This window comes from Schistocerca nitens, chromosome 1 (assembly GCF_023898315.1).
Source record: "Schistocerca nitens isolate TAMUIC-IGC-003100 chromosome 1, iqSchNite1.1, whole genome shotgun sequence".
Classification (NCBI taxonomy): domain Eukaryota; kingdom Metazoa; phylum Arthropoda; class Insecta; order Orthoptera; family Acrididae; genus Schistocerca; species Schistocerca nitens.
The window spans coordinates 791,850,096-791,876,423 of NC_064614.1; the positions used below are offsets into that span (position 1 = coordinate 791,850,096).

At 38.2% G+C, this 26,328-nt stretch overlaps 1 protein-coding gene across 3 annotated transcripts in view; it reads right to left on the reverse strand.

Annotated features, from left to right (window-relative positions):
- LOC126262281 (ATP-dependent helicase brm-like) overlaps positions 1 to 26,328 on the reverse strand; it is a 230,190-nt gene that overhangs the window by 183,105 nt on the left and 20,757 nt on the right. For all 3 annotated transcript variants that reach the window (XM_049958810.1, XM_049958801.1, XM_049958819.1), the window contains exons 5-6: positions 14,882 to 15,146; positions 6,445 to 6,583 (exon numbers count right to left, since the gene is read on the reverse strand). In XM_049958810.1, the coding sequence (XP_049814767.1) occupies positions 6,445 to 6,583; positions 14,882 to 15,146 (404 nt within the window). The remainder of the gene's footprint in view (positions 1 to 6,444; positions 6,584 to 14,881; positions 15,147 to 26,328) is intronic.

A 26,328-nucleotide genomic window follows, 5' to 3' on the forward strand; every position in this document is an offset into this window, starting at 1 on the left:
CTGACAAAGACAGAACACTCACCCACAGCATTTTTGTCACAAAGAATGTGAATGATTTTCTTACTGCAGATGCAGGACCTGTATTCGATAATGAAAGCAGTGTTTGTCTGTAACAATTAGTTATGGCAGTTCCCTTTATGTATGGAAAACCCAGAAAATAATACACTCTGGTTGTTCTGATGTGGCTTAATTTTTTTGCTGATGTAACTATTCAAAAACAATCTTATTATGTACAAAGATTTTTCTTACATAACGCTCTGTTTGGAAATCTATTGTTGGAAGTGACTACTTGTTGCTTTAGGTTCATGAATGGTCTTCATTTCTGTTAATTCGCAAGAAATGCCTTACACACATGTAAATACAGGGTGTATAAGCAGACAAGGAAAACAAAATTCCTGGATTTCCCAGTTAAAAATACACTTTTTTGTGTGTGTGTGGGGGGGGGGGGGGAGCACTTTTTCCTTGTTAAGTGGCAGTATACTTTCTGTTGGAGCTGTAAAACTTATCAATCCCTTGAACGGTACAGGTTTTATACACCGGCATAGAACCTGGCAAATTAGAACAAAAAACATGGTTTGGAAAGATCTTTGATTCACAGCAACATGTACACTGTGTACTTCTTACTACGAAAGTATACATATGAATTCCAACAAAAACAGCACATTAGCTTCTGAAGCACTGAAATCGAGATTTCGATGCACTTTTGACAGCCAATCGTAGCACACGTCATGTGATCTCGCTAGCCAATGAGAGCAGATATTTAGACATTGGATCTGTGATGTAGTCAGCCAGTAACAACATTACTGTGAAGTAAGGTGAACACACAAAAAGGAAAAGTTAATGGTTTAAATTAATATATGTAGTATAGCTACAAGCAAAGCTCACCTTTCACATATAATATTGGTCCTTTCTTACACGTGTTACCGTTTCAGATATATCAAACACAAAAGTGTTAGAAAAAATTTAAGTAATGACACAAATGGCTGTCTTCTGGGCCTGGAATTTTTCTAAGTGGCTGATATTCGAAGTGTTAAGTTATGAATGAGTCAGATGCTACGTGATTTAAGAAATTCATCGCACATTCTCACACATAACTCACCTTGTGTAAAAGGAAATTTACTTTAAAAGTAATACTTCTCAAGTTACCATAGGCAATATTTACCTGCGGCCTGTTAGAAATAGGTTCATTTGAACAGTTGCCAGAGAGCTCCAGAAAACAGGCATTATTGTGCATGCACAGCTACCATGACATAGAAAGCCCATGCTTGGGGTTTGCTCGCCTTTCGTGGCATTTCTGTTTGGAATTTTGTCAGTAGTGGTGAATCACTTGACCATGTGCAGCACTGCAGCATGTTGTTCAGTGGGGACATATAGAGTTATTGTACTTAGGGCAATTGTTTTATCACATCCTATCCAGATAAGGAATGCAAAATAAAAAAGTAATACTTGGCATAATATTCATTTAGAACTAGACTCTACTACACAAAGTACCCTAATATATATTTCACTATGTGGTGACTTGGTCGTCCCCCCCCCCCCTCCCCCCCCTGTACTCTGCAGTACTGTTATGAAGCTTTACCAATCAGGTTTACATTAACACAGCACAGCAAAAAGATAGTAAGAAGGAATGCAAATTTCTTGCAAAAATAAATAGAACAGTTGTTTGTATACACCAGAACTAAGGACCATAAGTTTTTCATGAATTTTTCAAACAGTATAAAAATTAACAGGTTACCTGTGAAGCCAAGAAACTGTGTAACTGGCAGTTTATGTTCTACTCCAGGAGTAAATATAAAGCCTTGGGGGGAAGTTAACAATGATAAAACACAGTGTCCTACCAATCTATAATTTCCGGAAGAATGGTGCTTAATTTTCTTGGAGTACCAGTACTATATTTGGTATTTTATTATGGCAGTATGCCGTATATGCCAGAATACAGAAACCTGCACTTGAAATTCTGTAAAAAGTTGAAACTAGTCAATAGTGTGGAAAGAAACACTTCATTCCAAGTACATTATCTAGTTCTGTGGAAAAGATTAATAAAAGCAAATTTCTTTAGTAAACGAACAAAAATAACTTCATTGTCCTGCAAGACAATTGAGGAATGAAATAAAATAAAACCAGAAAACTGTAACCAATAACATATTTTAGTCTTTTGTAATTACGTGAATCATGAATTCACTCGGTAGCTCCCAGCCACAGAAATCCGTTTTGTTTTCATTTGACATGAGGCCTGTAAATGAAGAAAAAACAGCAAAATCATGAAATGTACACAATGTAAACATGGGTCACTTGGAGACACCTCCTGCCCATCCACTACAGCTCAGACTGCTTGACGCATGCATGAATCTGGCAGCTAGAGTGCCCTGGAACACTTTTTGCGGCTAGAATCTGGTTGCTTGATGCTACTATTTATAAAGCTAACAGCCAAACTTCAGTTTGGTGCACGTTAGTGAGCCCACTGGAAACAGATCAGACGAAACTAATGTAAGTAGGTGTTACATCACACTCACTCATCAAAAGCAATCTGTTGTTATGAAGTACTGCATACTTTTCGTCCTAAAGCCTTTGACATATTTTGCTGTCAGCAAAAGCTTCTGTGTGCACCGTGTTTTATTGATATAGACTGCAAATTTTCTTTTAAATTTAAGTTTTATTTTAATTTTTTTCTTTCATTTATGTTTTACTGCTGCAGTATTATTCTGCAGTAGCGGGATAAAGCAAAATTCTTTGTTAGAGTATCAGTTCTTATCAGTCAAAATTACAAAAATTTAACAGAAAACTAAAACAATCAAAAATTTCTGGAATTCTACAACATTCCTGGGTTCTCCCCGGTTTTTTCCCGGATGAAAAAATTCCCAGGTTTCTCACGGATTTCCCAGTAAATAGCAAAAATTCTTCGTGTGGCAATAAATGTAATCTTAACCTTCATGTAAGGAAGTTATACATACTTGATTCTGTTGATTCTGGGTATAAGGGTGGCAAGCAGAATAAGAAAAATGCCTCTCCCCTCTCACCAATATATTATGTCCGACATGTGCTTCGCATATTACGTCCAACACGGACTTCACTACTGATAGGCTGGTTAAAATGATCACGTCACATGATCTCTGCTGTTTCCATGATTTCGAGACAACTAATTGATCACACATTACCTGTTTTTGTCTCAGAAAATTATACACAATTTAAAAAAAAGGGGGGGGGGCTATAAAATCTGTTCATCACAATCAAGAATTACCAATGACTCAATGAGAATGGGACAGTAAATGAAAGTGAATGCAGTGATTAACATGCAGAAGACAGAAAAATACATGCATGCTGTCCCCACAATTCAAGGCTCCTGATGTCTGTGGAGACAGAGAAGACAATGATTGTTGAGGGAGCGGAGGGGGTTATGGAACGCTAAGAAATAAGGTTATTAAATGTAATGTATGAGAGATGCATCGGCCTTAGATCAGAAATAATAATGGCAAACTTAAAAAGTTGACAATTAATATTGAAAACTTATTCAAAGAAACAAGTCGTGTTTACAACATAAATTTAGAGAGATATAGTACTAAAAACATAAGTTCAAGCCCCAGTTTCAGCTACATGAGAAATAGTTTTATACTTACTTCAGACACTATGTGATTATTTTACATGATTTAGAACCTCAATCCCCCCCCACTTCTCCCTATATCTCTTTTTGTTGTACCTTCTGTACTCTTTTCATCTTGTGGTGCAGCCGAGAAGTCATCCGTCCAAAGACATGCTTCTTTCCCGTTACCCCCTCCCCACTTCATCATATCAGGCAATTGCTTCCACTAATCAAGTATAAATAATTCGTTTTGCCATGGCCACGGTAGTGTGCGTTTCAGTGTCTGTGTGTGTAATATCTGTACTACTACTAGAAAAAGAGCTATACTCTGTTCATCATAAGAATGAATCTGATGTAAGAAAACACAAACGTGATGATTAGTCAGAAGCCATAGTATATATACACTGGTGTTGTTCCGCTCTTGGAAGTAGGACCCACTTACGTATTAGATATCTTATTACTTAGTTACGTTAAATGAAACTTTATGACATTTTAATGTATTAACAGCCATAAACGTATTTCTTAATCACGCTTTAGCTATGTAGTTTTATTAAAAAAATTTATACAATCACAGTCACTGTACTGTTGTGCTCTGACTGTCAAGCTGATAATACGCCGTGTAAAAATGACTGAAGCTGTTTTCTGCGCTGTAGTGAAACACCCATGTGGAACACGGTTAAAAATTACCAAGAAATAGGTTGTTCTTACAGTTTTTCATAATTTAAAGAAAAAATTGGCTTTGAAGTTATCTGAAGGACTGTATTTCATAAAGCTGACATACAACCATACACTGGTTATATACAGCGGAATCAGTAGTGTAGTTGATTCTTACTCTGGTGCAGTTAATAGTTCACTGGTTCGTCATACTTTTTTCTTTCATTCCATTTGAAATACCTACATCTGTAATTGTAAAATTCATCATAATATTTTATGAATAATGCATGTTTTCTTTTTTCTAATTACATACCACAATGAACTTGCTGACTTCATTCCAAATGCAAATTCTTCATTATTGATATTTTATGAAAGATTGTTAATAAAGGTTGCATAAATTAAGAAAACATAAAAATTTAATATTTTAGGACAAAAATAAAAGACCAAATACTTTTTATTTGTATTGTGTCCACTGCTTTATACCACGGATGTAGTCTTACACGAACCAGAGTGATAACTATCACAGAGAAATGAAAACAATCATTTTCACAGCATCAAGTGCAGCATACAAATGCTTTATTTTTACATTTGCCATTGTAACATTAATGACAATATGAACCCAACAGAACTGATCTGGAGTCAAGATAACAGAGTTGTTGCAAGAAATAACAAAGACTGCCTAAGCTGCCAGATGCACTGAAACTAACACATGCAGCTTTTTCACATGTCACTGCTAAATGCTGGCAAAGTGTAGAACGGCACATTATGAAAGGAGAAAATGCGGTGCCATGGTGGCTTTGTGTATTCTGTTGCTGATCGACTCATTATCTACATAGCACATGACACTTCCAGAATTGAAATGTATTTCTCAGTTTCTGATAAGGAATGAGCTGAGAGATTACCCGACTGTAATCAATACCTTCAGTGGCTTCAGTTGCTTCAGTTTCGAACAATACGGTGAAATCCCTGCAGTACGCTTTTGCATCACACATTGCTTACTTTGAAAAATTACACTGTGTTTAAGCTGGGAATTTTAATCACTCTTGTTTGTAATTAGGAAACTATGTTAGGTGAGAACAAGAGCATGTTATGCTTTCCGTCTGGTCACCTATGAAGCATACGGTATTGCTCAATTTTTGTCGATTATTATTTCATTCTGTTTAAAAATCAAATGACATTTGAAGCTATATTGTTTCCCTGCTCACCTCTTTTTACGTCTGAGGTGCAAATGCTCACATCATTGCAGGTTAATTGGTCCAGCTGGCTGGCCAGTGCTGTCCAAGTTAAATGCACTGCTAAAGCTACTGTCCTGCTTTATCACCCTATCTATGTGCACGTAACACAGCACAAAACGTATCCTTATGATCATACTTGACTATACTGGACACAGCCTGGCTTCCACTCCATGTGAAATGAAATCCAGTGAGATTCGCGCAAATGCAGAAGAATACATAGTGTAATGTTTACATCAGGTTCATTTTTATGATAAACAGAGTATAGTACTCGAAAGCTAGTGTGAATGCCATTTTCTGTTATGTGTTTCTGTGTTCCACGTATTGATCCACTGTAGGTGAGTGGTTACTTTTACCTTACTTTACATATTGTTCCATCCAGGAATTTCCATTATTGTTATACTATCTCGAAAAAGGATTTGTCCAAAACCTAGAAAGTTTTCAGTCCTGTTGACAGTTAGGTGGGTTGTTACCTTTATTCTTAAATTATTTACATTCCACTAAGGCTTTCCATTATCATATTTAATCTCTACTTGAAATAGATATAACTCTGCTTTGAACTTTAAAAATAACTTCAACCAGTTAGCCACATTTCTTAGGCACCAAAGTGTGACCTAATGGATGCTAGATATAAAAGCCTAGTAATTATGTGTTTTGATGCAAAAGCTATGAATGGGGCTCTTAAATCTCAAAACCATAGTATTTATGGCCAATAATCAAATAATTAGTTCATTGTCAAGCACTAATGTAAGGTAATAAGATGTAAAATAACACTGTGCTGCTGTAGCACAGCTCTGCAAACATCTGCATCAGTGTGAATTGCCCCATGAGACAATGTACGTCGCAAGAAAGAGATGAAATTTTACTCACTGCAACAATCGCTGAGCGGCTTCTACCACGTAAGTGTCAGGAACATCTTAATGTTTATTCAGATGAGATCACATAAGCATGCAATATGTATTTCAATTCAATTACAATTACCTCAGATCGCAAGGACCTTTGAAAATTGAGAAGCCGCAGTGCACGGAGCTCAATTTCAGCTTTGACTCTTAAGTCGTCAGGCATTACAGCTGGCAGATTATTTAATTCCTCAATTCTATGAGCTATCCGTGCTGCTAATCTGTAATATGAAAGTTAAATAAATAACATAAGATGTTAAAAGATAATAAAGATTATTTTTTTACTTCACTTATTTTACTTGTACAAATAAGCTCTTATCATCACAGTAGCTTAATACATTCCCCAGAATTTTAAAATTTTAAATCTTATAGCTCAAACCGTAATTATGCAGTCCACAAAAGTTTACAATAGGGAGGGAAGATGAAAAGTCTTTGACTGGCAGTTAAATACTGTTTTCTGTGCAAGAAATACATTTGCAATTAAATAGTCCTCTTTTAGATCACAGCACTTGCCCAGTTTTTCTCAATGAGTGGATCCTATGCCTGAATTGTGATTATGAAAGGGCACCAAACACCCATCTAGAACGGTCATATTCTCTTCAACAGACTCTCATTTTCCAAGCACTAACTGATTTTGGATCGAGGACAACGATCTGTACATTGGATCCCTCAATTATCTCATTTCCAATACAGTGTTGTAAAAAGATACAGTCTTAATAAAACATGATTTTTAAATAGGCCTAATAATAATAATTTCTGGTAATATTTTTGGCAAACAATGATCTTGTAAGCTATATAAAATCAGTGAAAAAACAGGATAGATTGTGATGGTTATTTTATTAAAATGACGTGTTTTGACCTAGTCTTAGGCCATCTTCAAAACAACACTGTGAAAGGGAGAAAACATGCTGGTTACATAACGAAGTCAGTGACTTAAAATAAAGTCATTTATACTCATTAAAATTGAAGAGTCATTACCCATCAGATGAAGTTGATGATGGCTAGAACAGTCATTTGACCTCAGTCATTGAAACTTCTGCTGCTGGCTGCTCAGCATTGATCTATATAGATCTGATGAGGGCATGTTTGTGCTATATGACATCAATGTCAGCCAATGAGGAACAATTTACATAAATAACACATCATCTGAAGATGCAGTTTATCTAAAAGTGAATAATTATAAAAAGTAGTACCTATAGGACAAAACAGAATGTAAAAAGTAGTGAGTAATGTAATAAGATAAATTAAGAAGTCTTTCTCTTATTTCTTGTAGTACCATCTGGTGGGAATAATTTATTTAACTAGTATTAAATATCCATAGCATCTGCTATTTAATCAACAAAATGTGTATATAGAATAAACAATGGATTAATGCAAAATAATTATTATCCATGGTAATTATGCAGTTGAATAAATTATTTCCACCAGATGGGACTACAAGAAATAAGAGAAAGACTTTTTAAGTAATCTTATTACATGACTCACTATTTTTAAGATTTTGTTCTGTCCTATAGGCACTACTTTTTATAATTAATCACTTTTAGATAAAGTGCATTTTTAAATAATACGTAATTTATGAAAATTGTTCCTCATTGGCTGACATTGACGTCATATAGCAGAAACACGCCCTTATCAGGTCTATATAAGACAATGCTGAGCAGCCAGCAGCAGCAGTTTCAATGACTGTGGTCAACTGACTGTTCTAGCCATCATCAACTTCATCTGATGGGTAACGACTCTTCAATTTTATAATTGAATTTTTTTAAGTCACTGACTTCTTTATGAAACTAGCATGTTTTCTATCTTTCACAGTGTTGTTCTTAAGATGGTCTAAGACTAGGCTGAAACTGGTCTTTTAATAAAATAACTATCGCGATCTAGACTGTTATGTAGTTACTGTTTTACCCTATGAAAGTTAATAAATATGAATAATCTCTTCCACAACCATAAAATGCTATTCATAACCTTCCCTGCAAGTGAAGTTTTTCTGTTTGTCGTTGAATCTACTATTGTTGGAACACATTGCTTCACTTCTGCAATATACATTATTATGAACTGTATCAGTTCAAAGCTTCATTGTGTGATAAAGTTTCAAGGACTGTTTTCACATTTGGTAAGTAAACTCTAACACCGGTAGCAAATATTAACATGTAACAGCACACAAAAGGGATGTGGGAAATCCATTTACCACCAGTTTTAATACCTCACAAGATGCCCTGGTGATATATGTACCACCATAGTTTTTTGTCCTACGTTACAAAAATGAAATTATCAAAAAATCAGTTGATCACATTTCTAATAGGATAGCAAACAAATGGCCTTCACTGAGTTGTTACAAAAAACGTACTCGCTAAAGTGTTTGGGGGGGGGGGGGGGGGGGGGGGTAGGATGTCAAATGGGCCAACTTTGAGCAGGAGAGGCACCACAGGACATTTTAATTTCCACTGTCTATACTTTTACTGATAAATTCATAAAACTTTGTCAGCATGACCAGGAAGAATTCAGGAGTCACACTCATAGCAATGGAAGTTCAAAAACATAACAAAATGGCTTGTGTCTGTATATGTGTGGATGGATATGTGTGTGTGTGCGCGCGAGTGTATACCCGTCCTTTTTTCCCCCTAAGGTAAGTCTTTCCGCTCCCGGGATTGGAATGACTCCTTACCCTCTCCCTTAAAACCCACATCCTTTCGTCTTTCCCTCTCCTTCCCTCTTTCCTGATGAGGCAACAGTTTGTTGCGAAAGCTTGAATTTTGTGTGTATGTTTGTGTTTGTTTGTGTGTCTGTCGACCTGCCAGCACTTTCATTTGGTAAGTCACATCATCTTTGTTTTTAGATATATTTTTCCTACGTGGAATGTTTCCCTCTATTATAACAAAATATTTTTTATATATATATGAAATTTCATCATTTTTTTCACTTACTATTGGCTACATTTCTTGCTGTAGGTACACTTTTCTTTATCAGTAAGAGAGTGTCTTCGATGAATTTTGAACGACATACAAACCATAATTACAAGTGTATGAAACTCTAGAATTTATTTAATTTATGAAAAAAGAATGAGCTATTACATTTTAAACTTCATGTGTAGAAAAAACTCAAATTTTATAGTTAACTATCTCAATTTTTACCACAGTTTTTAATAGATTTGGAAAATTCTAGAGTTTTGCATTAAGGAGTTGGTGTTTAACAAATAGTGCAAAATTCATTGAAGATTTCTCTTACTTATGAAGAAAAGTGTACCTATGGCAACAAATGCAGCCAATAGTAAGTGAAAAAATGATGAAATTTCACATGTAAAAAAAATTACTTTGTTATGTTTTTGAACTTCCACTGTTCTGAATATCCTGAATCCTTCCTGGTCATGGTGACAAAGTTTTATGAATTTATTTGTAGAAGTATAGACAGTGGAAATTAAAATGTCCTGTGTGGCGCTCCAGCTTCAAGTCTGCCCATTTGACATCCTACCGCCCTTAAGGCCAGCAGCTATGCCATAACTTCAATGTCTCTTTGATGTTATCTTTCAACAGGATACTGCATGTTGGCTGTACTGGACCTACCTCGAAGCAAAGGGTGTTCTGCTATTGCCATGTCCAGCACATTATCCAGATCTCTCACCCACAGAAAATATCTGATCATGGGTTGCTGAGAGACTGGCACACTGCAATTCACCAGCAGCTTTGATCAATGAATTCTGGTATCGAGATGAAGCAGCTCAGAATGACAAACCCGTACCTACAAACTGAATCATACTATACTGTATATGTACATAAGTAAAATTTCATTATTAGCTATCCTCTATGGTTTTGCAGTTTTAATAGCCAGAAATGTAACAGTACAAAGTAATCAGCAGCCAATGCTTTTCTGAAACCAATACCAAAAGATGGCTGGACAGGTATTTGAAGTACATTCCTGTCAAATACATCTCCAGTGTCTTAATCAGTCTGTCACCTTGGTTGGTCTCTGTCTTGAGAGATCAATTAGAACATTTTGACCACCAACATACTATTGATAGAAACCCATCCCAGTGATATAGGCATCATCTGGCAAGGAGTAACTGCTAGTCAGACAACAACATATGGTGCATGTAGTATCAGTACATGTGTAGAATGGGGAAAGTGTGCAATCTACCTAAGTTTGACCAAAGGGAAATTGTGACGGTCCAGAGGCTCGGCACGAGCATTTTAGAAACTGCACGATTTGTTGGGTGCTTGAGGAACACTGTGCTGAGTGTCTTCAACATGTGGTGAAACCACATCCAGACATCGTGGGACTGGGCAGCTGCTCCTCATTACAGATGTCGGATGTCGTAGAATGACCCACCCCTCATTACAGATGTCGGATGTCGTAAGCTGGGCAGACTGGTAAAACAGGACAGACAGCGAACTGCGATGGAACTAGCATCAGATGTTAATGCTGTATAAAGTACAAGAGTGTCCGAAGCCACAGAGCACCGAACACACCTAAAAATGGACCCCTGCAGCTGACGACCCATGCGTGTGCCAATGTTAACACCACAAAATCGGCAACTACGACTGGAGAGGGCACATGACCATTGGCCCTGGATGGTGGCGCAGTCCAGAGCGTTGCGTAGTCTGATGAATCCCAATAACTTCTTCATCATGCTGATGGGAGGGGGCAAATCTGTCATCTTCAAGGGAAACAGCTCCTCGATACCTGTACTGTGGGACAGAGACAAGCTGGCAGTGGCTCCTTTATTCTCTGGGGAACATTCACGTAGGCATCCATGGGCCCAGTAGAGCTCGTGCACAGCACCATGACGGCTAAAAGTATCGTACACTGGTTGCAGACCATGTACAACACTTCATAACAACCATGTTTCTTGACGGCAGACAAATTTTTCAAAAAGATAATGCACCATGTCACAAAGCTGGATTATGGCGGAGTGGTTCGAGGAACGCTGACTACGATATGACACACGACAACAATGTTTACAATGTGTTTCGGAGAAATGAAAAGAGTTTATTACAAAAAAAATTCTGAAAATAAGTGTACTATTTGTGTGTGCTTCTCAGTAACTTACAGGAATGCAAAAGAAAATGAATCTGCCAAAACAAAACATAAGTAATAGCAAATATATACATGAAAAATCTTGGTACAACAAAATTTTATTCAAACATAAAGTGATGTGTTAACTTGCGAAAAATTGTTCTTTAGGGTTAATTTTTGTAGTTAAGCTATCACTCAAAATATGTTCACAGTCCATAAATTTCAATAAATGAAACCCACTCATGATGGTGCAGAAATACCTTTGGGTGACACGAAAAAACAGTGTTTTGCATAACAGATAGGCCTTATATCCAATAATGCTAACATCAAGTTCTGTGCCTCATTCCAGATATTAACAACGGAAACCATGTACATAAGACCCATAAATCTAGCAACAACCAAGCTGATGGCAGCTGCTTCACTGCCACAATCGAAGAAAACAAAACAGGTAAAAACTAACACGATATTTATTTTAGGCATGAAGGAGATAAGTCTACTACAAATTCGTTGCCCAAGGTACAACAATTAACCAATATTATTGCCCTCAAATGCTAAAAGGAAAATATGAGGCACTGTACAAAATAATTACCTGCACTGAGACAATCTACTCCACCATAATAATACTCCTCTCCCTCCTCTATGTCACACAGCCCTGAGTGACAGACAGTTTTTTGGATTGAGGAGGAAAACAAAAGTAACAATTGCTTCACACCCAACATATCCACCTGGTTTCACCCCTTTTAACTTTTTCCTGCCCCTACAATAAAAAGAACTCAAGGAAGGAAGTATTTTCACGGCATAGGAGAGGTAAAACAAAACTTTCCACACGAATTATGCAGCATTACTTTTGGCAACTGTAAAAACTATTTCCATCAATACATGAAATGATAAACCATGAGAATTAGTCCAATGGACACTATTCCGAAGATAATACAAATAAATGCACATAAAATGTGTAATTTAATAGTTCTACTTTTTATTGTCCCCGACACATTCTGGCAATGCGTTGTACATACACTAGAAGTGTACATTTCGTAGTGATTATGTATAAGGTGGCAGACACTGCTCTGTGAGTGCAAAATGCCTCTTAACTTCCAAGAAGAAAAGATGTTGTCCAACTCACATTTCGCTCTGAACAGTGAATCTGGCTTATTCTTTTATATTTTGAGATTTCGAATAAATACTTGATTTGATTTTTTTCTGCCATCTTTCTCTCCTCTCACTTCCAATATTTCACCAATTGTTTAACTTAGTTATCATTCCTCTCCATAGTTTCCTTCCATTTCCTACAAAGGCATCTTCCAGTTTTTCTCCCTTTAATTTGCTGGTGTCTTATTTTTTCCTCTTATTTCACAGTACCCTCACATCATTCAAATCTGATTATACTCAACTTGTCCAAGCATGCAGCTAGCTATCTTTCTTCTAATTTCAATTGTACCTGTTTCCTAAAACCTTATTATTGCTTTAATTTGTTTAAAGCTTAAATGTCAGTATTAATTTATTATTTCAAAAGATTTGAGTATGATCTGTAAAACGAAATTTTGCCATTTTATTTGTGGCTATTTAAGCCACAGTTCCATATGTGTGCACATTTGCATAGGAGAGTGGTGAACAATTCACTCTACTTCATGGATTGTCACATTAGCTGTTGCTGAAATCATAAAAATGATAAGGAATGGTACTTCATGGAAAGACAAAAAAGATGATGAACTGGTTGATTATGAACATTTGCCAACTTATAATGTAGTCATATAATACACCACCCATTGTTAATCAACAATTAATGATGCAGTATAATTTACAACAATAAACAGCTGAATACCTGTCTCTCCACTGTAAGGTGAAATCTGACTTACAAAGCAGTCAATGATCATTAAGTACGTAGGGGAGTTGGAAAATAAGTTTCCCCTGTCGACTGTGGTCAGAGTTGTGTGTGAAGGGAAATGTACACTGAGACATTTATCATAGCGCTTTATAAGCTTCAAAAAGCCTTCCAGGAAAAAAATCAGGGCACTGAATATGGAAAAAGCGTTGAATGGCTTGTTTGACGTCAGCATTGCTGCCATAGCGCCTTCCACCGAGAGTCTTCTTTCTTCTTCAAAGCAGGAAACAGATGGAAGCCACTTGGTGTGAGATCCGGACTGCAAGGCGGATGGTGTAGGCACTCCCAACCAAGAGTTGCAATATGGTTTTGCATTGCTGTCGCCGTGTGTGGTCTCGCATTGTCATCCAACAGCAGAACGCCAGATGTGAGAAGGCCAGGCCGCTTTTTCCGAATCACCTCTTTCAATTTCAACAGATTAGCACAGTACCGTGCAGCATTGATGGTTGCATACTCCAGAAAGTCCAGCAGCAAAACTCCTTTGGCGTCCCAGAAAATGGTGAGTAGCACTTTACCTGCAGATGGAGTGCTTTTGAACATTTGCATCTGTAGTGGCCGTGCGCATCCGTCCAGGTCTCGGTATGTCCTGCATGTGCTGATGTCCATCACTGAATTGCTGGCACCATCTCCGCACCATTTGTCTCGACATCACACTTGACCCACACGCCTCAACAAGGTGGTTATGAATTTCTGTTCCTGATACTCTACGTGCACATTCATAGCGGATAACAGCTCTCACTTCTGCCTTTGACCACGACTCCAAAATGCACCTTCTCTCCATAGCTCCATGAAAAGACTTAGCAGCTGGCCTCCGCTTTGCGCAGGCACTGCGACAGCACCAATATGCTTGATCACGGTCGACCTCTACCCAATGGTGTATCGGTCTTTCGCCCATATCACACAACTCTGCCCACAGTCGACAGGGGAAACTTATTTTCCAATTCCCCCTCGTAGTTTTTGAAAAAAAAAAAAAAAAAAAAAAAAAAAAAACGTAAAACCTATGGAAATTTTCAGCAGAGGTAATCACAGATATTTAATTGTTGTGTAAATGCTAACACGAACCTGAGTGAATATGTTGCGCCAAACAAAAATTTGTGCCAATTTAGGATTTGAACTTAAATGACTTGCTTACTGCAAGCAATCACCTGAACCATTAAGCAACTTAGGTCACTTTCAGGCCCAACTCAAACTTTAATAAGCAGATTTGGAACAAATCCCAGTCCTGTACAAATATCCACTGTCACAAAGTATTCATTACACAGCAGGATTAGCAATTCTCAACAAATTTCACTGACTGAATTCCATGCCATTGTAACTTATCCCTACTGATACCATTTTTCATTTCTGTGAATAAATTCAACTCGGAAATATATGTCTTAGCTGACCACAACAAATGTTGGAGATTGACCTAAGCTGAAATAGTAATAAAATGCTAGTTAAGGATCTGACACAAACGGATAATATACATATTTTGCTAACTGCAATCTGATCGCAAAATAATTAATAAATAAAAAATGACTTAATACACTTGTGAATAACTGATTAACTAGGCTATTATCTTATCAATTATTTTGATATTAGTTAATAAATAAATAACAGCACACATATAAATAAATACACTACTAGCCTGTTTTCCCGCTCATTAAGCAGCACAAGAGGATCTATGCCAACTGGTTTGCTGACAGGAGTCACACGGTTCTGATGAGGAAGTGACTGGCCAGTGGCAGCAGCACGAGGAGCATTTGGTGTTGAAGCAGAAGAGGCTCCTGTCGGAGCTGATGCTGAAGTGTGTGCTGATGAAGGTGTCGTTCCCGTAGCAGCTGTTCCTGTTGCAGGTATTGATGCTGTGGCTGAGGAGATCGACTGTGTCCTAGGGGTGCACGCAGCCATGCCTGAGAGTGTAAGATATGTGACTACAGATTAGCAAATGGAACAGAAACACTAATGTGAAAAAACATTTATTTTGTATGAATAATTCAATACAGTATGAACAGCCAAAGAATAATGAAACGCACACTGGAGTTACTCTCTGTACTCCTAAGTGCTTTAAAGGGTACTCTATGGCATTGGCTCCTTGGTTAGCTTGCCTTTATTGTGAATCTCACAGTGCAAAGTCCCAAGTGACTGGAAAAGGGCACAGGTAAATCCTTTTTATAAGAAGGGCAAAAGAAAGGACCCACAACATAACGGACCAATATCCCTAACATCGTTTTGTTGCAGAATCCTTGAACAAATTCTCAGTTAGAATACAATACATTTTTTTCATACCGGCAAGCTAATTACCACTAGTCAGGTTGGTTAAGTATCGCTCATGTGAAACTCAGCTTCAACTTTTGTCTGGTATACTGCAAACTATGGATGAAGGGCAACAGGCAGATCCCATGTTTCTGGAGTTCCGGAAAAGGTGTGACACAGTGCCTCACTGCAGGCTGTTAAAGGAGATACAAGCATACGGAATAGGTTCATACATATGTTAGTGGATCAAAGACTTCTTGGGTTACAGAATCAATCACGTCATCCTCGATGGTGAGTGGTCATCAGAGACAAGAGTATCGTCATGTGTATTCCAGACAAGAGTATCGCCATGAGTGCTCCAGGAAAGTGTGATAGGACCACTATTGTTCTCTATATACATAAATGATATGGCAGACAGGGTGGGCAGCAATCTGTGGTTGTTTGCTGATGTTGTGTGGTGTGCAATAAGATGTCAAAGTTGAGTGACTGTAAGAAGATACAAGAAGACTTAGACAAAATGTCTGTAACTTAATGTGGATTAGTAGGAAAAACAAACTTGTAGCGAATGTTGGGCTTCATAAGGTTCCCTTTCTGTGCAGCGACCGTGGAATATAAAATTATAAAGAATGTAGCAACCAATCGCAGAAACATAATTTATTTATCTTCTTGCAAATTGATTTCAACTGATATCAGTCATCATCAGTGCTAAAACAAATACAAGAGACAGGGCATAAACAACAACTGATTTAACAAACAAAAGAATTGACAATAAAACATAGTTAAATCAATTACAATATACAGAGTGATCCATCGTGACCAGGCCAAATATCTCACGAAATAAGCGTCAAACGAAAAAACTACAAAGAACAAAACTTTTCTAGCTTGAAGGGGGAAACCAGATGGCACTATGGGATGACCCGCTAGATGGCACTGCCATGGGTCAAACAGATATCAACTGCGTTTTTTTAAATAGGAACCCCCCCATTTTTTATTACACATTCGTGTAGTACGTAAAGAAATATGAATGTTTTAGTTGGACCACTTTTTTCGCTTTGTGATAGATGGCGCTGTAATAGTCACAATCATACGGCTCATAGTTTTAGACGAACAGTTGGTAACAGGTAGGTTTTTTAAATTAAAATACAGAACGTAGGTACGTTTGAACATATTATTTCGGTTGTTCCAATGTGATACATGTACCTTTGTGAACTTATCATTTCTGAGAACGCATGCTGTTACAGCTTGATTACCTGCAAATACCACATTAATGCAATAAATGCTCAAAATGATATCTGCCAACCTCAATGCATTTGGCAAAATGTGTAACGACATTCCTCTCAACAGTGAGTAGTTTGCCTTCCGTAATGTTCGCACATGCATTGACAATGCGCTGACGCATGTTGTCAGGCGTTGTTGGTGGATCACGATAGCAAATATCCTTCAACTTCCCCCCCAAAAAGAAATCCTGGGATGTCAGATCCAGTGAACGTGCGGGCCATGGTATGGTGCTTCGATGACCAATCCACTTGTCATGAAATATGCTATTCAATACCGCTTCAACAGTGCGCGAGCTATGTGCCGGACATCCATCATGTTGGAAGTACATCGTCATTCTGTCATGCAGTGAAACATCTTGTAGTAACATCGGTAGAACATTACGTAGGAAATCAGCATACATTGCACCAATTATATTGCCATCGATAAAACGGGGGCCAATTATCCTTCCTCTCATAATCCCGCACCATACATTAACCCACCAAGATCACTGATGTTCCACTTGTCGCAGCCGTCTTGGATTTTCTGTTGCCCAATAGTGCATATTATGCCGGTTTATGTTACCGCTGTTGGTGAATGATGCTTCGTCGCTAAATAGAACGCGTGCAAAAAATCTGTCTTCATCCCGTAATTTCTCTTGCGCCTACTGGCAGAACTGTACACGATGTTCAAAGTTGTCACCATGCAATACCTGGTGCATAGAAATATGGTACGGGTGCAATCGATGTTGATGTAGCATTCTCAACACCGACGTTTTTGAGATTCCCGGTTCTCGCGCAATTTGTCTGCTACTGATGTGCAGATTAGCCGCGACAGCAGCTGAAACACCTACTTGGGCATCATCATTTGTTGCAGGTTGTGGTTGACGTTTCACATGTGGCTGAACACTTCCTGTTTCCTTAAATAAAGTAACTATCTGGCGAATGGTCCGGACACTTGGATGATGTCATCCAGGTTACCGAGCAGCGTACATAGCACAGGCCCATTGGGCATTTTGATCACAACAGCCATACATCAACACGATATCGACCTTTTCCGCAGTTGGTAAACGGTCCATGTTAACACGGGTAATGTATCACAAAGCAAATACCGTCCGCACTGGCGGAATTTTACGTGATACCACATACTTATATGTTTGTGACTATTACAGCGCCATCTGTCACAAAGCGAAAAAAGTGGTCCAACTGAAACATTCATATTTCTTTACGTACTACACAAATATGTAATAAAAAATGGGGGTTCCTATTTTAAAAAACACAGTTGATATCAGTTTGATCTATGGCAGCGCCATCTAGGGGCCAACCATTGCGCCATATGGTTTTCCCCTTCCAGCTGGACTAGTTTCGTTCTTTGTAGTTTTTTTGTTTGATGCTTATTTACTGAGATATTTGGCCCGGTCACTATCAATGGACCACCCTGTATACAGATGTCTGAAATTAAAATTCAAAGTCATAACATACCATTTTTCTAACCGACACATGCCATAAGTAGAAGTACTGCCCTTGGCAGATTTTTATCCTGAAGTGACACATCATAGGTCAACACTACAACAAGACAACATGAGGTGGCGCCACTTTGCAATAAGCGCCCTCTACGTAAAATAAAAAATTAATGTAAAATACAAGCAATAAGAAATATCACATTACAAAAAACTTCAGCTAGAAGTACGCGGGTGGCGACCGCGGGGACCCGAGCTGAGTCTGACATTGCTTCCACTTACTTGTGTCAGACTCCTTCTTTCTCCTTCCCTGTCGGCCTCTCTTGGCCAACTCTTGCTTTTTCGACTCCAACGGTATTAGGTTTCGAGGCCCGAGGGCGTCTTTCCAATTTTCTTATTCCTTCCTATAACCCAACTCCTGAGGGGAGCCCACCCCTTAAGAAAAGCCAGCAGTCCTGTGAGCTGTGAGGGTAACACCACAGGTTGGACGGGAGGCCAGCACCCTCTCTCCGTAAAAAATTAAACGTGCTTTCAAGACTACAAGTAAGCCTCGGAACATTACTGACAAAAATAGATGACGTCAATGGCAAAGAAACGGTATACGATTTGGAACGTGGAATGTAAGGAGTCTGTACAAGACAGGATCTCAGAGCCAAGAGATGGGTGTTAGACGTTAAGACAGCGCGGGGTGCCGAAGGTGGGAGTGATCATTTCCTGGTCGGAGGCCATTTAAACATACAGTGTAAAGGAAGAACGGGGCCTAAGTTAAAAAGAGAGGAAAGGTACCATGTGAAGAAACTAAAAGATGAGGCAACGAAGACCAGATACCAGTTGCAACTTAGTAACCGCTTTGAAGCACTCAGTGAAGTGGACGCGAATCAGGACCTCGAACTTATGTGGGGAAACATCCAGAGCTCAGTTAGGGATACAGTAAAGGAAACACTCATGGGAAACCCAGTGGGCAAGATGCTCTGGTTTGGAAAGGAATGTGCAGATGCCCTGGAAAGGAGAAAGGAAGCCAGGAACAAAAGGCTGAAGGGGACTCATCTGGCACAGGCCAAAGCACAATTTGAGGAGGTCCGAAAGACTACACAAGCAATTCTGAGAAGAGCAAAGAGGAAATACATAAGGAATATCATCACTGAAGCAGAAACAGACTTCAGAGGACAAAAGATGAGGGAAATGTTTCTGAGGGTGAAGTACCTCTGCAAAGGTCACCAGGCCAAGCAGAAATTTGTCAAAGATTCCCGTGATAAGATCCTGACGAACGATAGGGACATAGCTGAGAGATGGAAAGAGTACTTTCGACAGCTGCTAAATTGTGATGAACCCGAACTGCAGTTTGATTTCCAGTACCCAATTACAGCCAATGCAGACTATCCCCCACCTACCCTGGATGAGATAAAAACCAGAATCAGACACCTTAAACAGAATAAGAGTCCAGGTGAAGATGGAATACAGGCTTAAATGATCCTGGCAGGAGGAGAGAAACTTGCAGAAAAAATACACCGACTGATACAGGCAATATGGACCAAAGAAGAACTACCAGGAGAATGGAAAACAGCTCTGATTTGTCCAATACATAAGAAGGGCGACAAACTGAAATGTGACAACTATCGAGGAATCGCCCTGCTTAACGTCTGCTATAAGATCCTGTCCAATTGCCTCATACATAGAATTCAGCCAGTGGCAGAATCGGTGATTGGGGAGTACCAGGGAGGTTTCCGGCCAGGACGGTCAACAGTAGATCACATCTTCAGTCTCCGGCAGCTCACTGAGAAACTGGGTGAATATGGTAAAGATTTGCATATTTTATTCGTTGATTTTAAGAAGGCCTATGATTGCATACATCGTAAGAGCCTGCTCAACTGTTTAAGGGAGTTTGGCATAGCAGAGAAACTCATCAATCTGATAAAGATCTGTCTGAACGAGACACATGCAAAGGTGAAGATGGGAAATCGCGTAACTGAGGAATTTGAAATTGTGACAGGACTCTGTGCAAGGAGATGGGTTGTCCCCTATCCTGTTCAACTTTGCCCTCGAGAAGATCATACGCGAGACCTTCCAAGAGAACGAAGGGATTGAAATCGAAGGAAAGAGACTGGCATACTTAGCCTATGCAGACGACATCTGTTTACTCTCTAGATCGGAAGAGGAGTTGGAGCAAATGACCGAAGCACTAAAGGACGCTGCCAGCAAATTTGGGCTAAACATAAACGAAGCTAAGACAGAGTACCTCGTTATGACGCGTGGTCATTGTCAGACTGCTGATCATCTACAATCACTGCAGGTTGGGGACCATTCCTACAAGAGAGTGCAAGAATTCAAATACCTAGGTGCACTTTTCACAGAGAACTCGTCATGTGAAGCAGAGATCAATGCCAGAATACAAGCAGGAAACCGATCTTACCACAGCCTAGCACAACTGCTTCGGTCCAAATCTCTCTCCAGACAGTTCAAGATTCGACTGTACAAAACCCTGATCCAGCCTGTTGTTCTATATGGCTGTGAGACATGGAGTATCCGGAAACAGGACTTCCATAAGCTCCTTGTCTTTGAGAGAAAAGTGCTTCGGAAGATCTTCGGTCCGGTTCTGGATGCAGATACAGGGGAATGGAGGATCAGATACAACCAAGAGCTTGAGGAACTATACCAGCAGCCCAACATAGCAGGAGCTGTCAAAGCCAAATGAATGCAGTGGGCTGGCCATGTGGCCCGGATGGAGGATCACAGATGGCCTCGGAAGCTCCTGGATTTCACACCTACAGGAAAGAGACCACCAGGGAGACCCAAGAAGCGCTGGAGGGATGGACTCCATGAAGATTTAAAACAAATGTCAATAGATGTGGACGAATGGTGGATAGCAGCAATGGACAGAATACAGTGGAGGAGGAAACTCGTAGATGCGTGCGGTCCACTGGGCCTGATCACGTAGTAGTAGTAGTAGTTTGTGTATCACTCTCCATGTTTCATACCTCTTGATGCAGCCTTGTCTAGTACTAATTTTATCTTATTTCATTAGTTTTGTTTATTAATAGAAACTGTTATGTAGGCATGCTATTCCTATTTTGTGCTAAAGGTTTTCCTGTCAACTCCGTTGTTCTTTATGTACTGTTCAGTTTTTACTATTTCATTGCAAAGATGTTACTCACTGTATGTTTCTACTTCACTCCAGATGTGTTACTTCTCTTCCAATGTTGTCTGCTAACATTTAACTTCTTTGGTGATAATACTCAGTAAACGTCTGAAGATGGCCTTGTAAGCCGAAAACCGGTTAGCAATAAAAATAATATTGTAGAACAAAAGCAAACTGGTGCTTTTCATTTATTATTATAATGTTGTTCTACCAAGAACCGACGGAAGATTCTGTTAATATGATAAAATGTGCCACAACCGCACAATTATCCGTCTTTTATAGTAGATTACTGAGACAAAAAGCTAAATCAACACAACACATTTGGTTTAACAAACAGTGTTTGCAACGCAAAATTACGCCAAAATACGTCTCCATAAAGTCAAGAGGAACATCCGCCGCAGCTAACAAAGCCGTTGAGGTCGCAAGATACACGTGGATAAAGGAAGAAATGAAGAAATGGTATCGTGTTCGTGACAACGTGTGTACACATCTAAAAGTGGTACATATGGCTATCACATCCAAGTTACACCCGTGTGAGTTCGATGTTTTCGATCGAGAAGTTCGTGAAAGTGTAAGTGATCTTATTCACACCGTATTTTTGCGGCAGAACAAGAAATTATCTATGTTTAGGAAGGTGAGTGAACCCCTAACCTCAAACTGTAAACAAAATTTTTCGCAACGTGTAATTAACTTATCGAAGTTGGTTCTGTCCCCAAAGGAACAAAAAGTGCTTGAAAAAGGTTTTAAATATGCTCCTCCCCACCCTCCATTAGAAAAACAACTGGATGTTATGAAAGTTGATATTGAATATGCCTTAACGAAAGACACCACTGCAAAATATATAGTTTCCAATGCACTAAAGAACGAAACCAAATTCGTGTGTAACATCCCACGCTCTATTGACTTTCACACCCTCAAGTCCTTAAAACAGAAATTACAACACCAAGGTATCGTTGCCACAAAATCTGATAAAGGCAACAGTATTGTGCTTTTGAACAAATGTGATTATGTGGATAAAGTTAATGATTTTCTGAATACCACAGGCTTCCAAGTCCTTCCTAAAGACCCTACTAAATTGTTCAAAGAGGATGTTAAATATGCAATCATTTCATGCAAAAGCATATTCTCTGAATTTGAAGTAAAACTGTTAACTAATATGAACCCATTGCCTCCTAGAATGTACGGGCTTCCTAAACTGCATAAACAAGATGTGCCTATTCGTCCAGTTGTATCATCATTCACTGCTCCATCTTACAAACTAGCCAGTAAACTTGATGTCCTAATTAAGAGTAAGACTAAATTCAAACCAAAGCATGGTATTTCAAACTCTGTGGACCTGGTAAACAAGTTAAAAGGTATATCTGTCTCACACAGTGATAAATTAGTATCCTTTGATGTCAGCAGTTTGTTTTCTAACATACCAGTAGTAGAATGTATTGACATTTTGACAGAGCTGATGCACAAGTCTAATGTCAATCCTGTGGAATTGAATGACTTGAGACTGGCCACACAGACCTGCCTTGTACAGAACTATTTCCAGTTCCAAGGAACTCTTTATAAACAACTAGATGGCTTAGCTATGGGTTCCCCTCTTAGTCCACTGTTGGCTGAAATATTTATGGACCATTTTGAACAAAATTTTTTAAAAACAGAACCTTTGAGTGCAAACATCAAATACTGGTTTAGATATGTAGATGATGTCCTGTGTATGTGGACTGGTACTACAAGACAACTCAACACATTCTTGAAAAACCTAAACAGTCAACATAAAAATATCCAGTTCACTATGGAAATTGGCAACAAATCCATAAACTTCTTAGATCTCACCATTGACATCAGTACACACACACATTGTTTCAAAATTTACAGAAAAACAACAACTACAGACACAGTAATACCTTCTTGCTCACAACACCCCATAACTCACAAACATGCAGCTTTCCACTCAATGGTACACCGTCTCATATCTATCCCCATGTCCATAGATGATTTTAAAACAGAGTTAGATACAATAAAATTTATTGCCTCAGCCAATGGCTACAATCCAGTTCTTATTGACCACATCTTGCACATGAAACAAAAACAGAAAATTATACCCCTCCTCTATGCCCCACCTGCTTCCCCATCCACTGTCAGCAAAAAATGGTGTACTCTACCATTTCTAGGTCAGGTATCACAGACTGTAGCCAAAGCACTGAAATCCTGCAAGTATAGGGTTTCCTACTATGTCAGGAACACTACAGCCCAGTGTGTTTTTAATAGCAAAGACAAGATCCAGTTATTAGCCAACAGTGGGGTATACAAAATCACCTGTTCTGATTGTGACAAATTTTACATTGGTCAGTCAGGCAGAGACATATCAACTAGGCTGGCTGAACATGAACGCAGCTGGAGGTTGCAGAATTCAGACTCTGCATTTGCTGAGCATGTACTGAGTGAGGTTCACAACTACCAGCCAGTGTCCCATGTACTTCACTTAGCAAACAAAGGCCATAAACTCAACCTGCTGGAAGCCTTGGAAATTAACAAACATCTTGCTCACAGTCCAGATCTCATCCTAAATGACCAGACACAACTCAACACTTCCCCTCTCCTAAACTTCATATAATCATCTTTGTTGTTCATTACTTCCCACACTCTCTCTTCCTACATATCTTCATTTTCCTGTAGTCATTAAGTTGTTTTATTTGTTGCAGTTGTCTTTGTATTCCACATATGCTGTTGTTTCATTAGTTAAGGGTTTGCTTTTAACTTGTACTTGTATTACTGTCCATGTTTAACTCCCCTTGTAGTTGTCTCATCAAATATTGTTCATATTTTACTGTGCTCATTTATTTAATGTAAACTGGTATACAGCCACTGCTTTGATTATAGTGTTAATGTTAAAATGCAGTACCACCACACTCTCAAACGGTAGGTTCCCTCAAACACCTCAATTTTCCTGCATTTACTAATTTCTGTTTATCTTATTGATATTGTTTAAGTTCCTCGTGTACTCTGTATTTACATTGACAACTGTCTCTTCTTTTTTAATTGTTTGTGTATCACTCTCCATGTTTCATACCTCTTGATGCAGCCTTGTCTAGTACTAATTTTATCTTATTTCATTAGTTTTGTTTATTAATAGAAACTGTTATGTAGGCATGCTATTCCTATTTTGTGCTAAAGGTTTTCCTGTCAACTCCGTTGTTCTTTATGTACTGTTCAGTTTTTACTATTTCATTGCAAAGATGTTACTCACTGTATGTTTCTACTTCACTCTAGATGTGTTACTTCTCTTCCAATGTTGTCTGCTAACATTTAACTTCTTTGGTGATAATACTCAGTAAACGTCTGAAGATGGCCTTGTAAGCCGAAAACCGGTTAGCAATAAAAATAATATTGTAGAACAAAAGCAAACTGGTGCTTTTCATTTATTAGTAGACAAAAAAATTATACAGTGATGGTAATTGATGAATTGATGATACCAATTTAAACAATTACAACAAGTGAAAATTTCTGAACATTGTTGGTCAGATGATAATAACAAATTAAATATATACATCAAAACTACAATCGTCAAAATTGTAAGAAGAGACAAACTCACTAAAAATATGATTCCAATCTTACAAATTTAGGAAATGAAACTTATTTGTCATAATGACGAAACCGAATAGTGGAATCAATGGCCATCTTCTGTTCTACATATGAACTACAAGTGCATCAAAAGGCACATTTATGTTACTTCCAATAGGCGATGCTATGTTACTGAATGCACAAATCCAAAGTTGACAGAGTTCAGGTAAAAATTACAGTACGAGATAAACAATCGTATTACTTAAATAATGTGATTAACAATGTGTTGCGCATATGAAGAATCATATACGTGGATAACAACTTTAGATCTACTATGCAAAGTATAGCCTCATGAACAAATGTACCATGCACCCTTATGTGTCTCATGAGTATGGTGGTAACCGATACAAGGATTGCCATATCACTGCCAACCTCAGTTTAGGTGCGAAAATTGGCAATTGCATTGTTCGATGGTAAATGGTTTTTGGTGTTTCGAGTTGGTTTTACATATTTTGAGTATGCTGCTTTTGTTGTTTGTGATTGACTTTTGAGCACCTATTTTATCGCCGGAGTTTGGCAGTGATATGGCAATCCTTGTATCGGTTACCACCATACTCATGAGAGACATAAGGGTGCATGGTACATTTGTTTATGAGGCTATAGTTTGCATAGTAGATCTAAAACTGTTATCCACATATATGATTCTTTATACGCGCAACACTTTGTTAATCGTACTATTTAAGTAATTCATTTGTTTATCTTGTACTGTAATTTTTATCTGAACTCTGTCAACTTTGGATTTCCGCATTAAGTAATATAGTGTCATCTATTGAAAGTAACATAAATGTGCTTTTTGATGCACCTGTAGTTCGTATGTAGAAAGCAGATGGCCATTGATACCACTATTCGGTTTCATCATTATGACAAATGAGTTTCATTTCCTAAATTTGTGTGAATGGAATCACTTTTAGCAAGTTTATCTCTTCTTACAATTTTGACGATTGTATTTTGATGTATATATTTAACTTGTTATTATCATCTGACAAACAGACATTTTCACTTGTAATTGTTTAAATTGGTATCATCAATTGCCATCACTGTATAATTTTTTTGTAATGTGATATTTCTTATTGCTTGTATTTTATATTACTTTTTTGTTTTATGTAGAGGGCGCTTATTGCAACGTGGCGCCACCTCATGTTGTCTTGTTGTAGTGTTGACCTATGATGTGTCACTTCATGATAGAAATCTGCCAAGGACAGTACGTCTACTTATGGCATGTGTCAGTTAGAAAAATGGTATGTTATGACTTTGAATTTCAATTTCAGACATCTGTATATATTGTAATTGATGTAACTATATGTTTTATTGTCAATTTTTTTGTTTGTTAAAGCAGTTGTTGTTTATGCCTTATGTCTTGTATTTGTTTTAGCAC